The sequence below is a fragment of the Prionailurus bengalensis genome, chromosome B4, assembly GCF_016509475.1.
Source record: "Prionailurus bengalensis isolate Pbe53 chromosome B4, Fcat_Pben_1.1_paternal_pri, whole genome shotgun sequence".
Classification (NCBI taxonomy): Eukaryota; Metazoa; Chordata; class Mammalia; order Carnivora; family Felidae; genus Prionailurus; species Prionailurus bengalensis.
This window is the reverse complement of record NC_057358.1, coordinates 74,353,301-74,374,788: the sequence shown is the minus strand read 5'-3', so window position 1 is coordinate 74,374,788 and position 21,488 is coordinate 74,353,301. Positions and strand designations below refer to the sequence as shown.

At 52.7% G+C, this 21,488-nt stretch overlaps 1 protein-coding gene across 1 annotated transcript; it reads left to right on the top strand.

Moving 5' to 3' along the window:
• Window positions 1-1,464: 1,464 nt before the first annotated feature.
• Window positions 1,465-19,519, top strand: ENDOU (endonuclease, poly(U) specific). Its single transcript, XM_043563720.1, has 10 exons — window positions 1,465-2,915; window positions 8,137-8,259; window positions 10,567-10,635; window positions 11,179-11,313; window positions 11,788-11,959; window positions 12,359-12,558; window positions 15,532-15,645; window positions 16,253-16,359; window positions 17,100-17,242; window positions 18,389-19,519. The coding sequence occupies exons 1-10, from the start codon at window positions 2,861-2,863 to the stop codon at window positions 18,507-18,509; spliced, it is 1,239 nt and encodes a 412-aa protein (XP_043419655.1). The 5' UTR covers window positions 1,465-2,860; the 3' UTR covers window positions 18,510-19,519.
• Window positions 19,520-21,488: the final 1,969 nt, after the last annotated feature.

Below are 21,488 nucleotides of genomic sequence, written 5' to 3'. Positions count from 1 at the left end.
GAGCGCTCAGTAAATACTTGCTGATGGAATGCTCATTGCTCACACTGCTGACAGCCCGCCTGCCTCCTGATCCTTGCCCAGGTAGCTTCGTCCTCTAAACCTCCACAGCGGCACGCAATCCTCACTTCCTGATGGAGAGGAGGCCCGCCCCCCCCCCCCCCCCCCGTTGGTGCTCTTATCACGGGCGCACCATCTCCCGCGCACCTCTCCCCACCCCCTCCCTGCCCTCTGTCACCAGAATGCAGCCTCCTGGGCCTCCCACCTTGCTGGCTGGCCCCACGGCAAGAGCTTTTGATCAAGGGTGGAAAGCCCACATGAAGACCCAGCCGGTGAGAGAACTCAGAAAGAGGAACAGCAGAGGTTTCTGTCTAGACCAGCTGCTGTCTGCAATACCATTTAATGCGTTCATCTCTATGTACACACGTACGTGCATCTAAGTTTATCTAGGAGGCATCTTCGTGTGAACGTACAGATGTGTGTTCATACATTGGTGGGTGGACTTTTTTCCTCCTGTCCTATACTTGTGGCCATGTCAGCGCGTCTTGGGTTGTAGAGTCCTGGGGTTTGGGGATCCGATCCGGGGAGTGGGGATGAGCAGCCCCGAGAGGCACAGAGGCATTCAGGTGGAGGCGGGATAGCCTCTCAGGATCGCGTAAGGGCTTGCAACACCATACTTTAGTTGCCACTGAGTCTGAGTGCAGACCCCCTTGCATAGCAACCCAGACACGATTAAGTGGTTGATGCGTTTTGCGAGACAACGGGACGTCAGTGCCCCTTAGGATGGCCTCTGGTGGGAAGCCCCACTGCATAGCTCACCGACGTGCTCCCGACTGTGTCTCCCAACCATTCTGGGCCTCAGTTTCCTCATCGGTGAGTGAGGATAACAACGGTACCGTTAAGGGTTGCAGGGAGAGTAAAGGAGAGGGTGCACAGGGGGCTTCGTGTGTGACACGTGACACATGCTTCATCGGTGTTAACAGCTGTCCTCAACGTTGGCGTTGGTAGTTCTTGCTGGGGGACCTGGGTCTGAGAGAGCCGGGTCCTCTGATGTGCCCTCTGGCTCTATGGGGTCAGTCTCAACCGTCCCTGGCTCCCAGCCTTGCTCCTGGCCTACACTTCCCCTGTTGGAGGGAGGCGCTCCTGCCCCAGAAGCTCTGTCCCACAGGCAGGTCAGCTGGACAGTAGGGCCACACCGGCCGGGCTCGACAGCCTGGCCTTAGCCAGGGTTCACCAGGCCGGGCCCTTGAAGGCACCGTCCACCCCGAATTCCGAGGCGTCATTCTTCTGGCCCAGCCAGTGACAGTCTCCTTTATTCCCTAAACTAACTAGAGTCTGAGATCTGATCCTGTGCTGCCCACCCCCAGAGGCCGCGGGTTCTGGCTGGCGGGGGTCGCTGCCTGCTCTCGGCTTGTGCAGACGAAACTCAGGCAGGCCGAGCAGCCTTTCTGCTCCTACTCCTTCCACTGGCCTCCCCCCTCCAAGGAAAGGGCCAGGCGGACTCGTCAGCTGTGCTTCCGCTGTGAGTCCCTCGCGAGGTGGCTTGCCGCAGGCTGTCCCCTGCACCCCGGAGACCCCACCTGTGGCCTCTTCTCCACACGGCGCAGGTGGAGGACCGTCCCAAACCCTGGGCCGGGGCGGGAAGCCCCGAAATGAACTTGGAAGGGATTGTCAGGTCCAACCCTGTCATTTCAGAGACGGGAGACTGAGGTCAGAGAGGGGAAGTGTCTCACATTTCAAGCACACTGGCTGAGGGGGACACGCCCTCCTACTTCACCCCTGGCAAAAAGTCACTATAGTCTCAATCGTTCATCAATTGTGCCTTTTCATTCGAGAGTTTTCTTCTATTGAGAGGGCAGAATCTCCATGCTGCGTTCTTTCTGGAACAGGGCGTTTTAGCAGATTTTACCTTCAGTAGGAGGGAAAATGTGGCAGCCCCAAGTTCCTGCACTTCTGCTCTTGGACTTGGGGAGCAAGGATGCTGAGAAGCCTCATCTCTCTGGGGAGGGTCCTTGGGAAGACGAGTGTAAGTAAGGGATGCAGGGAGCAGGCTGCTGGGCCCCCAGGAGAGGAAGGGTGGGCCCTCTGGCTCCCTCTAAGGCCTCTTGCCCATCCCTGGCCTGGATGACCGTAAATCGGGAAGCTGTGAGAACCTGGAACATGTAAAACCTGGGCTGCTGACTCAGCAAGAGTTAGAGACCATTTGCACACTATTGCTGGGGTGGCTGAGCTCTGTGTGGCTTGATGTTAACAAGGGCAGCCCCTCTTCCGGACCCACACCTCCTATATCTCTCCTTCCGCTGGCCCCCACGCTTGCCTGAGCACTTACTGTTTTTCAGACCTGTAATGACCACCTTTCTATGTTCCTCATATTAAGCCCCAGGAACTTAAAGATAAAGCGAGGCTGTAGCTCCTTGGAAAGTCAGGCCTGTGGCTTGCAGGTGGGTCGGTGTTTGGAGGGCATCACCCAAAGATAAGCCCATCAGTGCTCCCAATTTGGACAGAGGACACCCCCCCCCCAAACTAGATCCATCTTGCTGTGACTGTTTGCATGACCTATTTTTCTGGCTACAAACAGCTAGCATTACCTGTTCTAAACATCTGGAATTACCTGCCTGCTTAGTCACCTTCCCTCTGGCTTCAAACAGCTGCAGGGCCCCACCCCCTCTCCACCTCCTGTCCATCTAGGGTCCCTCCCTCCCTCTTTTCTTCCTGGAAGGATCTGGAGGTACCAGATCCACAAGTTCCGATGCCTTTAAAAGGATCAGCCTGGGAAATAAGGCTCATTTGAGAGCTGTGACGTTCACCTTGACTCTAGTGAAAGTCCAACAGCCAGTCCCCTTTTGGCCTCCAACCGGGCACCATGAGGGCCTGCGTGCCCTTGATAGTGGCCATGCTCTGCAGCCTGGCCTGGGCTGGTAAGTCGTTATCTGGTGGGGGTGAAAAGCGTCCTGCCTAGAGAAGCAGAGAGGTAGGGAACTTGGTAGAAAGTGAGGGTAGTGGGACAAGAGAGGGTCAGCTCTGTTCTACAGCCAAGGAGCATCTTAGACCTGTCCCTGTTGGAGTATAGGAGTGATCTCTAGGGTGAAGGGGACTGTGTAAAGGGGGCTGCAGGGCTGATGGACTAATGTCATGACTTGACTCTTGTCACTCATGACTTGTCACTTCTTGACTCTTTGGAAGACCAGCTCCAAACATCTCTTAGTCCAACCTGACTTGTGATCTCACCAAGGTTTTGTCTGCAGGCTCACTATGTGGTATAAGGCTGGGGCTGGGGCTGGGGCCTGCTGGGTTTGAGTGGCCTGGTTGCCTTTGGTCACTGGCTCCACTGCCTGGGGTTGGGTGAGGTTGTCTGGGAGCAGGGGGGCGGGGGGCGGCGACTGGAAAAGCCCCTGACCAGGAGGTGGGCCATGTGCTCTCCCAGCTGTACAAGTGGTCAGAGGAATGGCTCTTTGACCCAGTGTCAGAGGGACCAGAGCACAGAGAAGGGTCCCGCCTGTAGTTACTAAGCGGTGCTGAGGGTGGGACCAGCGGCTTCCTGCCTGGTAGCTGTGCAAAATGCTGATGCCGATGTGTTAATTGACGGTTAATGGGTGAGTAGGAACGGGTGCCAAGGGAGGGGGCCGAGCTGAGAGGTGTGTGGGGAATTCTCCCCTGCCGGAGGAGAAAGAATCAGAGCTTGATAGCCATCCCACCCAACCCAGGTTGTTCCTATATAGGGTTGTTGTAAGGATTAAGATAATGTATAAGAAGTACCTTACTCGGAGTGAGATCTCAATGAACTGGGTTTTTTTTTGTTTTTGTTTTTTTTTTAATTTTTTTTCAACATTTATTTATTTTTGGGACAGAGAGAGACAGAGCATGAACGGGGGAGGGGCAGAGAGAGAGGGAGACACAGAATCGGAAACAGGCTCCAGGCTCTGAGCCATCAGACCAGAGCCCGACGCGGGGCTCGAACTCACGGACCGCGAGATCGTGACCTGGCTGAAGTCGGACGCTTAACCGACTGCGCCACCCAGGCGCCCCTCAATGAACTGGGTTTTAAAGAAAATTTTAATGTTTATTTATTTTAGAGAGAGAGAAAGAGAGAGCAGGGGAGGGGCAGAGAGGGAGGGAGACACAGAATCCAAAGCAGGCTCCAGGCTCCGAGCTGTCAGCACAGAGCCCGATGCTGGGGCTGGAATTCACGAACCGTGAGATCATGACCCGAGCCGAAGTCGGTGGCTGAACTGGCTGAGCCACCCAGGTGCCTCCAATGAACTGGGGTTTTGGTTATGATTATGCTTATAAATATTCCTGGGCAAAACTCCCTCTTGGAGTCCTTTCCAGTCAGGTTATGTCTAAGGAGACCCCTAGCGGGATGCCCAAATGGAAAAGGTTTGGAGGAGAAAGCTATTCCCAGGCTCCCTGCACCGGGACGGACCGCCTCTACTCTGGCACCCACAGCAGAACAGCTGGGAGTCAGCTCTGTCTGGGCCCTGGGTGGTGGACAGCCAATAAGGGAGGGCATGAGACCTTTTAGCTTAGCGTGAAGGAGTGGCCGCTGGGTTGGCACATCCCAGTCTCAGGAGAGGAGAGCGGCTTGAGACATTTGGTCCCCGGGCGGACACCCCTGAGGGCAGAGGCAACAGTGGCTTCTGAAGTGCAGGTGGACCCCTGAGTCTGGGATGGTGATCTGATCTGGCCGTGGAGTGGATGGGGAGGTGAGGAGGGGCCAGTGGGCGATGCCTTCTTTCCTAAGGTGGGAGGGAAGAGGCTCTGCTCTTGTCTCTCCTCGTTCCAACATCTCAGAACTGAGATTCAAGAATGTGAATCAGATGAAGGAGTCACTGCCGGCCTCAGGACCTTGGTTGTTTCAAGTGAACTGAGGCAGGAAGCTGGTCCTAGAAATGAATCTTCTTGGTTGACTAGGTCTCCAGGGAAACAGCGTCTGGGGCTCCTGGACAGGCATGGATGTAGGATGCCCCAATCATCAGAGGGCCTAATATAATAGGGACATTCAGGCTTGGGACCAGACTCTCTTGGTGGGCAGCATGGATAGGGAGGGGGCATTCTGGCATATGGAAGTCTTGAAGAGTGCAGAGAAATTTAACATTTCATGGGAGAGGAGGAGAGGGGGATGGAGGGAAAACCTGAGATAGAAAAGGCTAAAATGAAGAAAGGCAGAGGCTCAGAGAGATGAGGCAGAAGGGCAAGGGACAGAAGGTTGCTGAAGCAGTGACTGCACCTGACCAGTGGGTGAGGCACACAAAGAGCCTTGTGTGGCCTGGAGGCACAGGGCGGGGATGCTGGAGTGAGGAGTCAGGGTGACTAGTCCACCGAGTGTCCCCAGGACAGCATAGCAAGGCACCTACGAGGAAAAGTTCCTCCTACCTCCCCCCCATCCCCCCTCAAATCCCCAGGTCATCTGGAAGAAGACCAAGTTTACAGGGAACCCCTGGAAGGGGGTTCTTACTGGGGACAAAGTTCTTGAACAGAGATGAAAAAGTCCCCGCAGCCAGGGCCAGTGGGGGGTGTTCTGAGCTCCCCAGAACAGACCATTCACTTGGGACCTTCTCAACTGGTGCCAGCTGCTGGAAAGAAGTGAATTCTCTCCTTGGACTCTGCTGATCTGGCCCATTGTAAATGTTGCCCTGATTTGTCTGGATTTTCTCCCTTTGGATTCTGGGTGTACTGCCAGGCTGACCGAGCGGGCAGCTGACCAAGCCTTCCTCCTGGCCTGAAAATTTCTCCTTAAGATCTCTGCATTGGGGCTCCAAGGGAGCATCATTTAGATTCAAGAGGACTTCCCCTGAGCCCCAAGGGACCAGTGGCCTTGGGCCTGGTTGTTTTTTTTAAATTTTTTTTTAACGTTTATTTATTTTTGAGACAGAGAGAGACAGAGCATGAACGGGGGAGGGTCAGAGAGAGAGGGAGACACAGAATCTGAAACAGGCTCCAGGCTCCGAGCCGTCAGCACAGAGCCCGATGCAGGGCTCGAACTCACGGACCGCAAGATCATGACCTGAGCCAAAGTCGGCCGCTCAACTGACTGAGCCACCCAGGCGCCCCGGGCCTGGTTGTTTTTAAGGACAGTCCATCGGATCAAAGGCCTACCTTCCTGGCCACATTGGAGGCCCTGTGCGCAACTTGAGGCTGCCTCAGGATCTGGTTAACCTTGACCTGACACCTCTTTGAGGTAAAGAATACAGGCTCACAGCAATGACATCACCATCAGCAACATAAATGCACCAACACCCCAGCCCAAGGGATGGCCCAGCTGAAACGCGGGGAGGGAGTCAGCTAGATTACGTATGTCGACAGGGAAGACTGCTTCAGCCTGTCTGAACACTTGCCACGTTGAAGGTGGGCATGGAATATTGTCAATGTGCATTTATCGAACACACGCGGCCACTACGTGTCATGTGCTGTCTAGTGCTTTACCGGTATCCACCCATTTCATTCTTACAAATATTCTATGAGATGGTCTCCATCGTTATGACCCCTTCACAGATAGGGAAACTGAGGCACAGATGGTCAAATAACTTGCCCAAGATCTTGTAGCTGGAAAGCCAAAGAACCAGAATTCCAGCTCCCTGCCCTTGGGGCACCGGGTCCGGTTTCTCAACCTCCCTGCCATTCCCCCCTCATTAGCACAGGATAAACCCGCCTCCCGGACCCCAAACCAGTAACTGAATCCATATCCCTAATATTCACCTCCCACCTCCCACCCACTCCAGGCTTAAGTTGAGACACCGTACCTGTGTGCAGTCACAACCGGACCCAAACCCCACATTTAATCTGAGGCAAAACTGGGATAATTTCCCTTCTCCTGATCCTGACACATTCGTCGACCCTGAAGCGGTCTTAAACCCGACCCCCACATTCCTCATCCAAACGTGGAGACAAAATTGTTACTTTTATCAACAAATGTAACTCCAGCCCAAATCCCGTTCGTAGCTCTTCGTCTCAACCTAGCCTAATCCCAATTCTGGCCCAAGTGAGGTTTCCGTTTCCGAGTTCATTCAAATTCCGATGCTAATAGTCACTCTGACTCTGATCTTGACCTCCTCCGTAGCCCACAGCCTGGCACCCAAGCCCAGCCTTCGCTAAATCCAAACCTCAGGAACCTCAAGTGGAAACAGAGACTCTGTAATTACCCTTAAAGCTCAAAGTGGAAGGAAGGGGCCCCCAAGGCCAGCTGTCACCCTGGTGGGGCTTGCGTCTTTAGGAGTGGTAGTGGGTTTGTGCCATTGCTTTCAAGACTTTTTTGTCTCACGCCCTTCGTGACTGAAAATTTGCTTCTGCAAAAGTCATCTGGCCGGAGCTAGGGATGTGGCCTGTGGTTCCATCACAGAGCCTATTCCAGAACCCAGATCTCACCCGTACCCTCCTCGTAACCCCCCCACCCCCAGCATGAACTAATTCAAACGCATTCCAAAGGCTAGCAGAAACAGAAAGCTGGGACCCAGGGGGAAACAGGGTGTGGGGAAGACCGGACGAAGGGGAGCAAAGAACAAAGCAGCAGAAGACATAAAAGGGGCAGGATGAGAGGAAGGGGGTGGCAGAGGGGAGAGGGCAGGTGGGATCCCTGGGGCGGCAGTGACTCGCCTTCGACGGGTGAAGCGTGGCCTGTGAGTTACGACCAGCCCATGGACCTCTTTCTTTGGTCTGCCTGACTTTTTTCTTTTCTTTTTTTTTTTTAAATCGGGAAATTTCACCTAAAAATGAAGGCTTCTCTTGAAAAACTAGAGGCTCTGGCAACACCGAGCCTGCGTCCCGACATGGCAGCAAGTGACTGGAGCTGAGAGTGGCTGCCGATTTCAGGCAGAGCATCCCTGCCAAGTGTGTCAGGGTCCCCACCTCTTCCTGCCGCCCGCCCCACCCCTGCTTCTTTACCTGCTTCTACTAGCGGTCTGGTCTCAATAGGCACTTGAGTTTGTGAGCCTCATCTGTGTTACGAGCCCTGCAATACACAGTGGGTGGAAGGCGGTGAGGACGAGGCTTATGTCATGCTCGGGAGGCTACGCGTGTATCTCTCCCTTGCAGATAGCAATGATCTTCCCTGCTTCCCCGTCTGCAAACCCTACTGCAGGGGGCACCTGGATGAGGAGAATAGGAGCCTCACAGCACTGAGTTTGTGACCTTCACTGTCCACAGGAAAAATGGAGTCATGTGCGTCTCGCTGTAATGAGAAATTTAACCGGGATGCTGCTTGCCAGTGTGACCGCCGGTGTCCCCGGCACGGGGACTGCTGTGAAGACTATGACCAGCTGTGTACCGGTGAGGCTCCTTGAGGAGTGAGGGCTCTGGGAGGCACAGCACGCCAGGCCAAGTCCAGGCGCATGCCCAGCCTGCCTGAAGGGACGCTGGCTTGGGCATCCAGCGGTTCATCGCGGGGTTCAAGACTGATGACAGGGCTCAGAGGGCCCGAATGGGGACACTGAGGCACAGAGCAAGGGTCAGGGATTTGGCCACTATTCGTCCCAGGTATTTTAGGACGTCCCCATTGCAAAACCCCAACGTAAAGGAAAATAGATAGCATTTACCTGGAGTATATGTCTGAACTGTCAGGATTAACAGTCCTATCTGGGAAGTTTAAGTAATTCCCCCAACAGCAAAATGACAGCAAACGTTAATATAGTGTGAATTACGTTACCGATTGTTATTCAACACGTTAAATCGCAGAAGTGTAATAACGGCATCGAACTTTCCGATGCTCAAGCCACCGGGAAGACTGCGCGCGTCACAGTACTGTTGTGACTCACTCTACTTGTCCTATAATAAGTGGACCCAGTGGCTGCAACATCTCCAATCTGTCATTCCCTGCCTAGCGATTGAACGGGACACGCACCACCCTCAAAAGCCAATTGTTTGTCTGCTATGCTAACAACATAGTTTTAAAGGAATCGTTTGAAAAAAGAATTTTGAATAATTCCCCCGCTTGGGTGCCTCCAATGTTGTAGAGCACCAGATAAATGGTCTTCTGCTTTGTGACACAAAGCCTTGCTAAGTTCACTGCCAAACCATGTGCCCTGCTTCTCAGTTTGGTAAACGTGATCACTGAAGCCAACGGTAGGTAATGGCCAGCAAGACCACCGCATACGGTTGTGCAGGTTGTGCACTGCACAAGGCCACCTGGCTGAGAAGGCAAGCTGGACCAAAATTGAATCGATACCCTTCTTGCTGAGCCATGTGCCCTGATGAAGAGCTCGGTCTGCCGAGAGGAAGGAGTACCTTTTCCTAATTTTCCCGAAGTAAATTCTGGTATCTGCTGACCTGGCCATGTGTTCACCGAGCTGCTTCCACCCTGAAGGAACCCTTGTTCAATTTACACAAAAACACCACCAGCAGAAGTTCTGCTGATCAGGCCCAGGTAGGGAAACCCAGGTCCGGAGCTCACTGCCAGAATCAGAGCCTGCCCTTTTCCCCTACCTTGTGCCCTATTCAGGAGACACAGGAGAGCCCGTTCACCTTGGACCATCGGGCTGGCATTTCACAGCAGAGACAATACTTGGCTTTGGAGCCAGTCCATCTCCATGTCTCTGATTTGCAACGCAGAATCCTTTCCCCACAGAAAAAAAAATATAGACGATGCTCACGCTCCAGACTCTAAATCAGCCCTTGAAAGTCCATTTAGCATAACATTGGCTGCGTCAAGAACCCTGCGGATTGCCAGCACTTAGAACACGCAGCCTGGCGTGAAGTAAGTGATCAGAAGATATCGGTTGGCTGAATCAATCAGCCGACCCACGGTTCTGATGGTAATAACACAACACTTTCCAGAAAGCTCACTAACAGATTCTGAAGTACTTTGTAATAGTGTTGCTTCTTTGGGGCAAATTAGCGCCAAATTAGCGCCTGGGAGAGCTCAGAGTCCCCAGGAGTAGCCTTCCTCCTCCTCCCCACCCCGCACTCCACCCACCCTGCTCTGCCCAGAGCTGGGCTGCAGTCACACAGCCTGCAGGCCAGGGAATAGGGCAGCATTAAGAACGTGCGTTTCTGCACACGCCCTCCCCCTAGACAGTCTCTGCGGCCACTGCCAAGTGTTGTAAAGAAAGAAGGGAAGTTGGTATCTCAGCAAACAGTTCTCCGTCCTGGAGGGCCTGGGTGGAGTTCACCCTTGACTCTGACGGGGAGTTGTTATAGGTAAGGGATGTTCTAAGTGAGTGAGGGCCTTGTCATTTGGAGAATGTCAAGCCTGTCCATCTACCAACTTAGACTAAAGAAAAGTCATACGAAAATCAGAGTTTTCAGCCCAGAAGGCACCACCTCTGCCACCCCTCCCCTTTACACAGATGAGCAAATACAAATAGATCTCCCGCTTCAGCCGATCCCACCGAATACCTGAATGCTAACGTGGCAAGCAAGAGTTGTCCCCTGCGGAGATTCCTTTCGCTTTTTATACAGTCTGCAGCCATTTTCAGTCTGTCTCCTTCTTCATGTGGGCCTTACCCCCTGCGCCTCAGCCCCTGTTTTGTATTCTCTGCCGCTGCACTTCTTGTCCCTGAGGTTGGGGGATCTGAGAACCGAGATAAAGGGAAGGGACCCCACGGGGGTGGTTGGCGACTTTCTTTCTCTGACCTATAGTGGAAGAGGACCCCAACGAGCCAGAGCCATTCCTGGAGCTGGAGGAAGAGACAGAGGCCCCAGCGAGCCGTAAGTTGGCCTTCCTAAAGCGGAGCCCTCAGGCCAGAGGAGGGGGGACATGAAAGGGTGACAAGGAGGGGTCAGCCATCCCGGTGGCCACAGGCCCAGGCCTAAGCCAGATGGACACCCCCCCCCACCCCCGCCCCGAACCCAGCACCTGGAGGTGGTGAGAGGGCTGGCCTCTGCAGCCTGGGCTGAAGGCAGGAAGGGAGTCTGAGGCCTACAGAGGGAAGGGGGAAGAGATTTTATTTTTAGAGTGGGAAGATTATAAAAACAACAGGCCAGAAAGTAGAGTTCGGCCTCTCTGAAAGGGCTTCCGGACTGCGAAGGGTGTGCACCAACTTAGCTTGTTTGTTTTCCTTCCCTGGAGATCTGGAATAGGAGTGCACAAGGGCGAGGGCGAGGCTCGGGGGTTGGAGAGGGCGAACTGGCCGTCGGATGGAGGGGCGCCCTCTAGTGGTCAACCGCGGATACGCGCGCACGCACAGATACACACACACACACACACACACACACACACACACACACACCCGCCCTCCCCTGTTTTCTCAGACTTGTACTCGGCGCCCAGCTCCTGCCGGGACCGCTGCCAGGAGGCCTTCGACAGGCACCAACCATGCCACTGTGATGCCCGCTGCCCAGAGTTTGGGAACTGCTGCAAGGATTTTGAGAGCCTGTGTGGCCACGGTCAGTCTCCTGCTCCCTTTAGCACAGCCCCAGAGACGGAGGAACTCTCCAGAGCAGTGGTTGTCCAGGGGGTGGTCCCTGGACCCTGCAGCAGCAGGAACACCTGAGGATTTATTAGAAATGCAAACTCTGGGGCTTCCCCCGGACCCACTGTCAGAAACTCTGGGGGTGGGGCCCCCTGACCTGTTTTAGCAAGCCTTCCAGGGGATTCTGGTGCATGCCCAAGTTTGAGAACCTCCCCAGAGGAGGGGGCGGTGTGGACACTGTGTGGACATTCTGTGGGCAAGGCCACGTGCTGATTTTAAGTATCCTTTGGGCCCCAGGCCCCTGCCCTCCAACCACGAGGGTGACCCATGCGGCCTGTCTCCCTGGCTGCCGGCTTCTGGAAGTTGCCCAAGAGAGGGGGCACGCAGATCGCTGCCTCCCCCGCTGGGCCTGCCTTGGGCTGAGATACCCCTCCCGAATTCCTTCTAGAGGGCTTCTCCTACAGCAGTGACGCCATAACCAATGAGGAACTGCAGAGCATCTCTGAGAAGATCTACAGGGCAGACACCAACAAAGCCCAGAAGGAAGATGTCATTATTAACAGCCAAAACCGCATCTCGCCCTCGGAGACCAGAGACCAAGTGGACTGCTGCCCAGAGCCGTGAGTTCTCGTCACTCCTCTTCCAGCAAAGTTCCCCCTACCCGCTCCCACCCCGGCTTTGCTTTCTTCCCTGCCCCCGTTCTTCTCTCCTCAAGGCGGGAAGGATCAAAGGTTGAGGGAAAAAAAAAGGTCTCCAGAGACAAATAAAGTTGTCTTGAGGGACTGTGGGTGTCCCATTGGGAGGGTTGCTGTGATTGGGCCGATAATAGAACTGACCTTCCAAGAGCTGAAGGGGAAGAAAAGAGTGACCTCACGTACACCCTTGGAGAGCGTCTGGAGTCCCCGCTCTTCTCCCCAACCCACCCCTCCCCTGCCTGCCCTGGCCTGTCTGGCAGCTCCCATGGGGGGTGGTTTGCTCCATGTTCGGCCTCTCACTGGGCCTCCCTCTGCCTTCCCCAGGCTCTTCACATATGTCAACGAGAGGCTGTTTTCCAAGCCAACCTACGCCGCCTTCATCAACCTCCTCAACAACTACCAGCGGGCCACGGGCCGTGGGGAGCACTTCAGTGCCCAGCAGCTGGCCGAGCAGGATGCCTTCCTCAGAGAGGTCATGAAGACGGCAGTAATGAAGGAACTCTATGCCTTCCTCCATCACCAGAGTGAGTGAGCCTCCCCAGGCCCCAGGAGGCGGTGCTGAGGACGCGGGTGTCTGCAGGAGAGCCTGCCAGCCCTGGGGCTCCATGGTGGGGAGGCAAAGAGAACAGGTGGGGACCATGTAGTGGCCAGTGGATGCCTGCGAGGGGCAGGGAAGGGCCAGCGAGGAGCCCAGGACAGACCGTGGCCCTGGGGGGCTGAAGAAGGCCTCTGTCTGGCTTGGAGGTCGCCTCTCTTTTTGATCTACCTTTAGCTGCCTCATTAATCCCCGCCACTCACTGCTTCAGTCTCAGGGTCTCTGCAGGATGGGGAGTCACCCCACTCCACCCCACCACAGCCGCTCCCAGGGGCAGCGCCACTTTCTGGGCACATAGGGTCCCTGATTCTCCTCTCTCCTTTTTCTGGGGAAATACCAACAGAAAATCACCAAAAGTTCAGAGAGGGACGTTCTCCCGGGAGGGGTTCTGTTTGGAGCGGCTCCAGGCAGGGACACATTTGAATCAGACCAAAAAAAAAGGTTTGAGCCGCAGGACTTTTTGGCATGGGGTTGTGTTTGTTAGGGTCGTGCAGATGCCTCTCGTGAACTCCAGGCAGCTGGGCTCTGCCTCGTGGGCAGCTCTGTCCAGGTCTTTCCCCTGCCTCAGAGCCTCTGCATTCCACCCACCCACCTTCCCTTAAGAGTGAGTGACACGCATTTTCAGGTAAAGCCGGTGACACACAAGTAATCCCTGTGAAGAGGGCGCGAGCCGGCACCGCCCCCTGGTGCTCCTCTGCAGTAAACACAGGAGAGAGTCTTGGAGGTCAAGGCAGCCTTCCTGCTTGTCAGAGGAGAGAAGCGGAGGCTCACACAGGCTAGGTGACCTATCTGAGACCATGAGGGAAGTTGCGAGTTCTCTGGGACCCAGGGATTCGATACTGGGGCCAGGCTGTTCCACTACTTACCCTGTCCTCACCTCTCTCCCTGTCCAAATCCAGACCGTCCTTCCAGGTCTAGCTCACATCCCACATTGCTGAAGCTGCACCTGCCCCAGCTCACTGCTGGCTTTCAGCATCTCCTCAGAGGTCAAGGGTTTGCGGTGGGGGGGGGGGGTTGGGGTAGCCCCAAATCGCCTTGGGCCGGAGAGACCGTGCCACTTGTTGGGCAAATGATCTTCCCTGTTTGAGCCTTATCTGTGAAATGGGGTCTCGGCAGATTAATGCATGTAAAGCACCGAGGGGAAAGCCGAGCACCGGGTAAGTGGTAGCCCTTCAGGTGGTGAAACCATTGTCTTATTTCATGTGTATTCTTTCTTGTTTTCCGGCTGTGCTTTAAGTCCTTGAAAGGACAGAAGAAGTCTGGTACCTCTTTGGTAGCCTCCAGCACACAATTCTGGGCGGCAGGCAGTCGATATCTGATGGCTCCCTAAATTAGAACTCCAGCCCCAACTTTTCCCCGCTGCCTCTCTGACGTCTCACGTGGCTCTCACGGCATCTACTCAGAACTTAGTGGGGAGAGAACTCACGCGTCCCACCTCTTCTTCCAGACCTCCTTCCTCGGGCTGCGCCATCCCATCAGTGACACCACAGCTTATCCCAATGCTCAGGCCCAAACCCCGGGAATTATATTCAGTTCTTCTCTTTACTTCACAGCTCCTCACCTCCAACTGCCCCATCAGTAATGTCCAGCACATCCTCCTTCAGGATCAATCTCCCTGCTTCTCACCCTTCCTCCATGGCTGTCACCGCGGTTTCAGACCTGGACAAGGCGTTAGCCTCAAAACTGGTGTCCCTGCTGGCTTTTTACATATACTGCCAGAGTGAGCCTTTGAAAACAAAGCTATAGCATAATTTCCCTGCTTAAAACCTTTTGGTGGCTCTTTGTCCTCTCAGAAGCTATAAAAGAGTCGAGAGACCAGTTGCGTAGGTAACGATCACGTGGGCTCACGGGCCATGTTTACCAGTCATTAACTGTGTGATCTTGTGTGAGTTACATAGCCTAGATCTGCCTCGATTTCCTCATTTCTAAATTGGGGATAATTAGTATCAACCTTATGTGAACCGTCAGTGTGCGGACTGAAAGCACTTAAAACATTTCAGGCACATAGAACGCACTCGGTACGTCTAAAATATTTTTGTATGATTACTTTTTGGCTGACACCCAGCTTTCTTGCCATGGCTTGTGTGGGGGGCCGCTGCCTACCTCTCAGACCGCCTCTCCTACCACTCTCCCCTGCAGCCCACTATGCTCTGGCCACACTGACTTTTTCTTCGCTCTGAACACGAAGCCCAAGTCATCTTAGAGCCTTGTACCTGCCGCTCCCTCTACGTGGAAGAATATTTCCCCCTGGTTTCACATGGCTGACTCCTTCAGGTCTCTGATTAGTGCTACCTTCTCTGAGAAGCCTTTCTGCTCTTCTTTTCTAGAAGAGCCCCCTACCCCCACCCCACCTCCAGTCATCATGGGATGCTCTGCTTTATTTTCTTTATGGCACTTTTTAAAAAAAATTTTTAAAAATGTTTATTTATTTTTGAGACAGAGAGACAGAGCATGAACGGGGGAGGGTCAGAGAGAGGGAGACACAGAATCCGAAACAGGCTCCAGGCTCTGAGCTGTCAGCACAGAGCCCGACACGGGGCTCGAACTCACAAACCACGAGATCATGACCTGAGCCGAAGTCGACTGCTTAACCGACTGAGCCACCCAGGCACCCCTATGGCACTTATTTTCAATCATGTTGTTTAATATTTGTCTCTTCACTGGAATGGAAACCATGAAGGCAAGGATCTTGTCCTTGCCTTTCCCTGCTGGATCCTCAGCCTTTATCTGGCTTGGCACAGAACAGAAGCACTGTGCATAGTTATTGAATACACAACTGAATACATATTTGATGGTTGAACCCATGTGTCTCTTGATGTGCTGGAGCAGGCGACCCTTCCCTGCTTCCCAGGACCTGGTCCCACCTTCTCCTCTCCTAAGCCCTCCGTGTTCCTCTCCGCAGACCGCTACGGCTCGGAACAAGAGTTTGTCAGTGACTTGAAGAACATGTGGTTTGGGCTCTATTCAAGAGGCAACGGAGAGGAAGACTCAAGTGGCTTTGAACATGTCTTCTCAGGTGAGACTATTCTGCTTGGAAAGAAAGAGTTGGAGGAATGAAGGGAGCTTCCCTCAGGAGCAGGACGGCATTGGGCACCGATGAATCGGCAGCCAAGCCAGCTAACGGGGAGGGACACGTCTGAGGAGCTGTTTTTGAAGAACGGTCTCTTCTGGAGTATCTGGAGAGGAAAGGAGACCAGATACTGGGGCTCCCCAAGGGCACACATAGGAAGGGAGATGTGTTTGGGGGGTATGCCCGTCTACCTCTGGATGGTCCTCTGCTTTCCAAGAGGGCCATGGGCTTTCTCCTGACTGTCCCACCCCATGAAGCTCCCACCAGGTTTGGCTTGCTCCTGGGGAAATGGCTGAGAGGAGTATCCAGATTGATCACCAGGGCCAGCCAGGAGGAGGAATCCTCCCAAGAGCTTGAGCTGAAAGGGTTGGGGGGGAGGCTTTCCTAGGTGAGAGTTAGGGATGTGTGGGATGCTGGGAAGTCAGGGCAAGGGACTGAGCAGGTGTGCATGCTACAAGCCAAAGCCTGAAGAAGGGGGACAGCCTCAGCATGGGAGGGGCCGTAGGGGTTGGAGGGGAGGCCCAGATCACCCACCTTGAACTCTTTATTATAGGTGAAGTCAAAAAAGGCAAAGTCACTGGCTTCCATAACTGGATCCGCTTCTACATGCAAGAGAAGGAGGGCCTGGTTGACTATTACAGTCACATCTATGACGGCCCTGTGAGTACTGAGTGATGACCCCAAGAGCTGAAGAAGCCTTATGAGTAGTCAGACTTCCTGCCCTCACTCTGCACTCCAAATAGCCAGACTTGCCTCTCACCATGACTCTCATTGGCCACCTAGTGGGGATTGTGAATATGACTTCCTTATCTGCTGGAGAGCACGTAGGCAGCTGGGACCCCGAGATCCCCTTCTAAACACTGAAGGCTCCAGACTGCAGAGGGCAGGAGGCAGACAGCGCCATCTCTGGATGCGAGGCTGAGGGGAGGGGAGGAGTCTCAGGGCGGGGAAGACCGCTCTCAAAGATGTGCCATTACCCCCTTGCCTGAATTTCCTTAGAAGGTGGCCTTGGCTTGAAGTTTCAGCCTGGCTAGTCTGAGTTCAACCCCTTACATTTTATAAAAAAGAAATCTTTGCTGCCCTGTGCCAGGAAATAATTTGGGGGCAATACATTGTCCTCCTCCTCCACACGTAATGGCCACAAGAAACAGAGCTCTGGCTGTCAGTCACAGGAATGTTGGCTCTGGCCTCCCTGGGAGATGCACACTGGCAGCTCCAGACGGAGGGTGCCGACACCTTAGCGGGCCAGACTGTCTCTTTGGTCGACGTGAAGAAGCCAGCCTCCCCAGAAAACTCAGACGGGCCATTGCCAAATCTTGGCCGGCTGCTAATCGTTTGCCACGTCTCTGTCAGACCCCACTCTGTGGTATTCACCAGGCCCTCTCTGCTTCTCTCCACAGTGGGATTCTTACCCCGACGTGTTAGCCATGCAGTTCAACTGGGACGGCTACTACAAGGAAGTGGGCTCAGCCTTCATCGGCAGCAGCCCTGAGTTTGAGTTTGCGCTCTACTCCCTGTGCTTCATTGCCAGGCCCGGCAAAGTGTAAGTACTGGGCCGGCCAGGCCCGGGGAGCAGGCTGGGGCCACACGTCATCCTCAGCCAGGACCGTCGGGAGAGCTGGGTTCTGTGACTCCGTGGCTCGGACAAATCACCCTTCTGGACCTCGGTTTTCTCACTTGTGAAATGGAGTTGTTAGATAGGACTGGTGGTTGCCAGGGACACCTGAGTGGCTCAGTCGGTTAAGCGTCTGATTCCTGATTTCAGCTCAGGTCATGATCTCACGGTTCGTGGGACTGAGCCCCACATTAGGCTCTGCACTGACAGTGAGCAGCCTGCTTAGGATTCTCTCTCTCTCTCTCTCTCTCTCTCTCTCTGCCCCTACCTGCTAATGCACATGCGTGCTCTCTCTCAAAATAAATAAATCAACATAAAAAAAAAAAAAAAGACTGGTGGTTGCCAAACTTTACCTTAGCAGCAGAACCACCTGTGAAATCTTATGCAGAACCTTCCTATATAAAACAGTGAGGGGCGCCTGGGTGGCTCAGTCGGTTAGGTGTCTGACTTTGGCTCAGGTCAGGATCTCAAGGCTTGTGGATTAGGGCCCTGTGTCGGGCTCTGTGCTGACAGCTCGGAGCCTGGAGCCTGCTTTGGAGTCGTTGTCTCCCTCTCTGTCTGCCCCTCCTCTGCTCTCTCTCTCTCTCTTTCTCTCAAAAATAAACATTAAAAAAAATAAAACAGTGAGAAAATGGAGCTGCCCTGGCACCCTGAGCCTCTCTCTTTGGCCCCCAAGGCTCCTAGTGGGAACCTGACATCCCAGAGAGTATAGCTAGAAACCACGGGGCCCCATGCATTCCAACATTTGAGGATTTGGGGTCCTACTACTTCTAAAACCCTAACAAGACATTTCATTTCTGGGGGGTTCAGCCCTAGAGTCTGAGATTTTAGAATAATACTGTTCTGGAGGAGATGAGGAGCAGTGTTCTTTAAGAAGATAGAAAATAAGGCACAGATTTTGAAGGGCTGCTTGTGCTGGAGGTAGTGGCTGAAATAAAGCTGTGGCAGGTCTCTTAAAGGCTGTTCAAGTCCGGGTGGAGCCCTTCTGCATGGGTCGGGCTTGATCTTCCTAGGCAGGGGATGGGTGCGGAGAGATGTGATGGGCCCCTCTGACTTGGCCGTCTTTCCCCACAGGTGCCAGTTAAGCCTGGGTGGATACCCCTTGGCCATCCAGACCTATACGTGGGACAAGTCCACCTATGGAAATGGCAAGAAATACATCGCCACAGCCTATGTGGTATCTTCCACCCAATAGAGCTTGGAGGCAGACAGGGGCATGAGGACAGTGGGAGCTCTTGCAAGACTCAGGTGCTATCTGCTCTGGGCTGGAGGAGGATGGGGAAGACTGGAGGGGGGATTCCCAAGTCTAAAAATGCCCTTATGGGAAAGAGGGAAAAGAAACAAGTAAGAAAAATGCAGAGAAACTGTCAAATCTTTGTGCTGTAGCATTTTGGAAATAGAGTCCAGACAGAGAAGATGGGAGCCCTCCACAGCCCTTTGCCCTGATGGATACAAGTCCTTGACGTCTCTAGGCCTCATGTTTCCTTTGAATGTAAAGGGAAGGAGTTTTCCCCCTTTCCTTTTTGGGTAGGTTGGTGAGAGGGCAAACCTGACGGTATCGTTACCATGAAGGTGTTTTCAATTGTTCTTAAGAAGAACAGCAGATAAAAATTTAAGGTCACTATAACGGCTGTTATCGTACACAGCTTTGCAAACTGAAGTTCAGCCCTATCTCAGGGCCTCAAAGGACTCTGGTCATGGAAATTAAGCAGTGGCCGTTTGGTCTTTTCTAGGGTTATATCCTCTCAGAACAGGGTCTGGGAGAACGCTGATGCCTGATGGAGAGGATAATGGGTTGGCACTGGGAGTGAACCTGGGAGGGAGTGAACTTCTCCGGGCCTGGGTGTTTTTGCAGCCAGCTCAGTGCCTGCATCAAGAAGCATTCTACTTGTTTAGTGCAGGTGCAGAGGTGTATTTTGACCCCACATATTTTGTGAAAGAGTCCCCCAAATGGGAAGAAGATTTTGCATCAGAACAAAGGAATTCACAGCTTGGTGGCATTAACAGTTATTTTAAGGGCTTATCCAGCAGCCATCATTTTACTCTGGAATTAAAGACCAGGGAGAGTGGGACTCCCTCTTCCAACCTCAGTTACGCATTTCTCCCTGACCTCAGGGAGAACCAGATACTGTCTCAGGGAACTAGGTTTGAATGGTGGTTTACAGCGTTCGAGTCTCCAATTAAAGTCATTAAGAAAACCTGAAATCTGTCCCTTCTTTGTATGTGACCCCACCCAGGTGTCTGTCTCCCTCCCTGCCTTTTCCCTGGAGCAGGGCTGGGAGCGATGCTGCTGGCTTCAGTGTCTCTTCAGGATGGTGTGGGAATGCGGTATCTCGAAGTCCTTGAGGACTCACCAAGTCTCCCTAGCCAACAGGGGAAGGGAGTTCTTCCTGGTGGATTTGTAACGGGAAGACTGGAAGGAGTGTACTTATGGCTTCTGGTTCCACATATAGGGAGCCTGGAAGTTACTACTCCATCCTACCAACAAATACAACGCTGAACAGACTGAAATAGCAACAACTCTTCTTGGATCTGGAAGAGAGGAGAGGACACAGGCAAACAGATGTCCTTAGGACTGGAAAGTCAGGCAAATAAAGATTGGAATAAGTTTGGAAAGACAGCTTACTGGGGCGGAGACTCTCAGGCAGAAACCATTGCAGAAGGCAGTGACAAGACAGGAAAATCTGAACTGCAGCTGATGAATTGCCTGATGGAGAGGCGGTACAGACTAATCTGAGAGTCAAAAACTCCAGGAACCCAGTCACAGGGGGATGCCACAGTATTGTGAGATTTACCTCTTGGAGTTCCGCCAGGTCCCATAGAGTGTATCAGAGAGAAACCCCCTTGGGCTTCTGGCATAGGGAGGAGAGGTGGAATCATTTTGAAATAACTAGAGCACTCTGTCCTTAACAAAGCCTGCCTTTGGGGGAAACTTGTTAGCCAGAGGCTAACCTGCTGAAATATTATTAGAGCCTAACTGATCTGGGGAAGGGAAATACCCAAATCAACCCACTTTAGCCATCCTCTCACACACAAAGGGGGAGAAAAAAACCTTCTGAGAAACACTCATGAAATTCTCAATCCAGAGGCACAGGCTCACTAAAAGACTCAGCCACAATCATTGTAGGACGTTTCCCCTCTCCCCACACCTCACCACCACATTACTAAAGGCCTATTTACCAAGCCTGGCAATCAGCAAAGCATACCAAAAGGCAAAGTAACATAATTTGAGGCTATAGGGCAAACATCAGAAACAGACATGGCAGGGATGTTGGAATCATCAGATAAGGAATTTAAAGCAACTGATTAATATGTTAAGGGCTATAATAAATAAAGTAGACAGCATGCAAGAACTGATGGGCAAAATGTAAGCAGAGAAATGGAAAGCCTAAGAAAGAACCAAAAAGAAATTCTAGAGATGAAAACACTGTAACGGAAATGAAGAAAACCTTTGATGGGCTTATTTAGCAGACTGGACACATTTGAGGAGAGACTCTCTGAGCTTGAGGATAGCTCAAAAGAATCCCCCAAACCAAAATGCAAGAGAACAAAGGCTGAAAAACATCCAAGACAAATATCCAAGGCCCGTAGGACAACTGCAAAAGGTGTAACATACACATAATGAGAATACCAGAAGGAGAAGAAAGGGAGAAAGGAACAAAAGAAATATTTGAAACAATAATGACTGAGAATTTCCCCCAATTAATGACAGACATCACCAGAGATCCAGAAATTTCAGAAAACACCAAGCAGAATAAATGTCAAAAAAACCCTACTCTACTTTGACATATCATATTCAAATTATAGAAAATCAAACATAAAGAAATATTGTGAAAGAAGCCGGGGGTGGGGGGAATCTTACCTACAGAGGAACAAAGATAAGAATTACATCTGATTTCCCCTCAGAAACCATGCAATCCAGAAGAGAATGATGTGAAATATTTAAAATGTTGGCAGGAAAAAACCCACCAGCCTAGAATTCTGGACGCTGAAAAATTATTCTTCAAAATGGAAGGAGAGATAAAGACTGTCTTTTTTTTTTTTTTTGAAGACTTTATTTTTAAGTGACATCTGTACCCAATGTAGGGCTCGAACTTACAACCCTGAGATCAGAGTCACATGCTCTTCTGACTGAGCCAGACAGGTGCCCCAAAGACTTTCTTAATTAAACAAA

Excerpts from the sequence above, each read along its gene's own strand:
- ENDOU (XM_043563720.1), top strand. The coding sequence starts at position 2,861 with ATGAGGGCCTGCGTGCCCTTGATAGTGGCCATGCTCTGCAGCCTGGCC. Across the intron at positions 8,260-10,566 it reads CTATGACCAGCTGTGTACCG|TGGAAGAGGACCCCAACGAG; the intron begins GTGAGGCTCCTT and ends TCTGACCTATAG. Across the intron at positions 11,960-12,358 it reads GTGGACTGCTGCCCAGAGCC|GCTCTTCACATATGTCAACG; the intron begins GTGAGTTCTCGT and ends TGCCTTCCCCAG.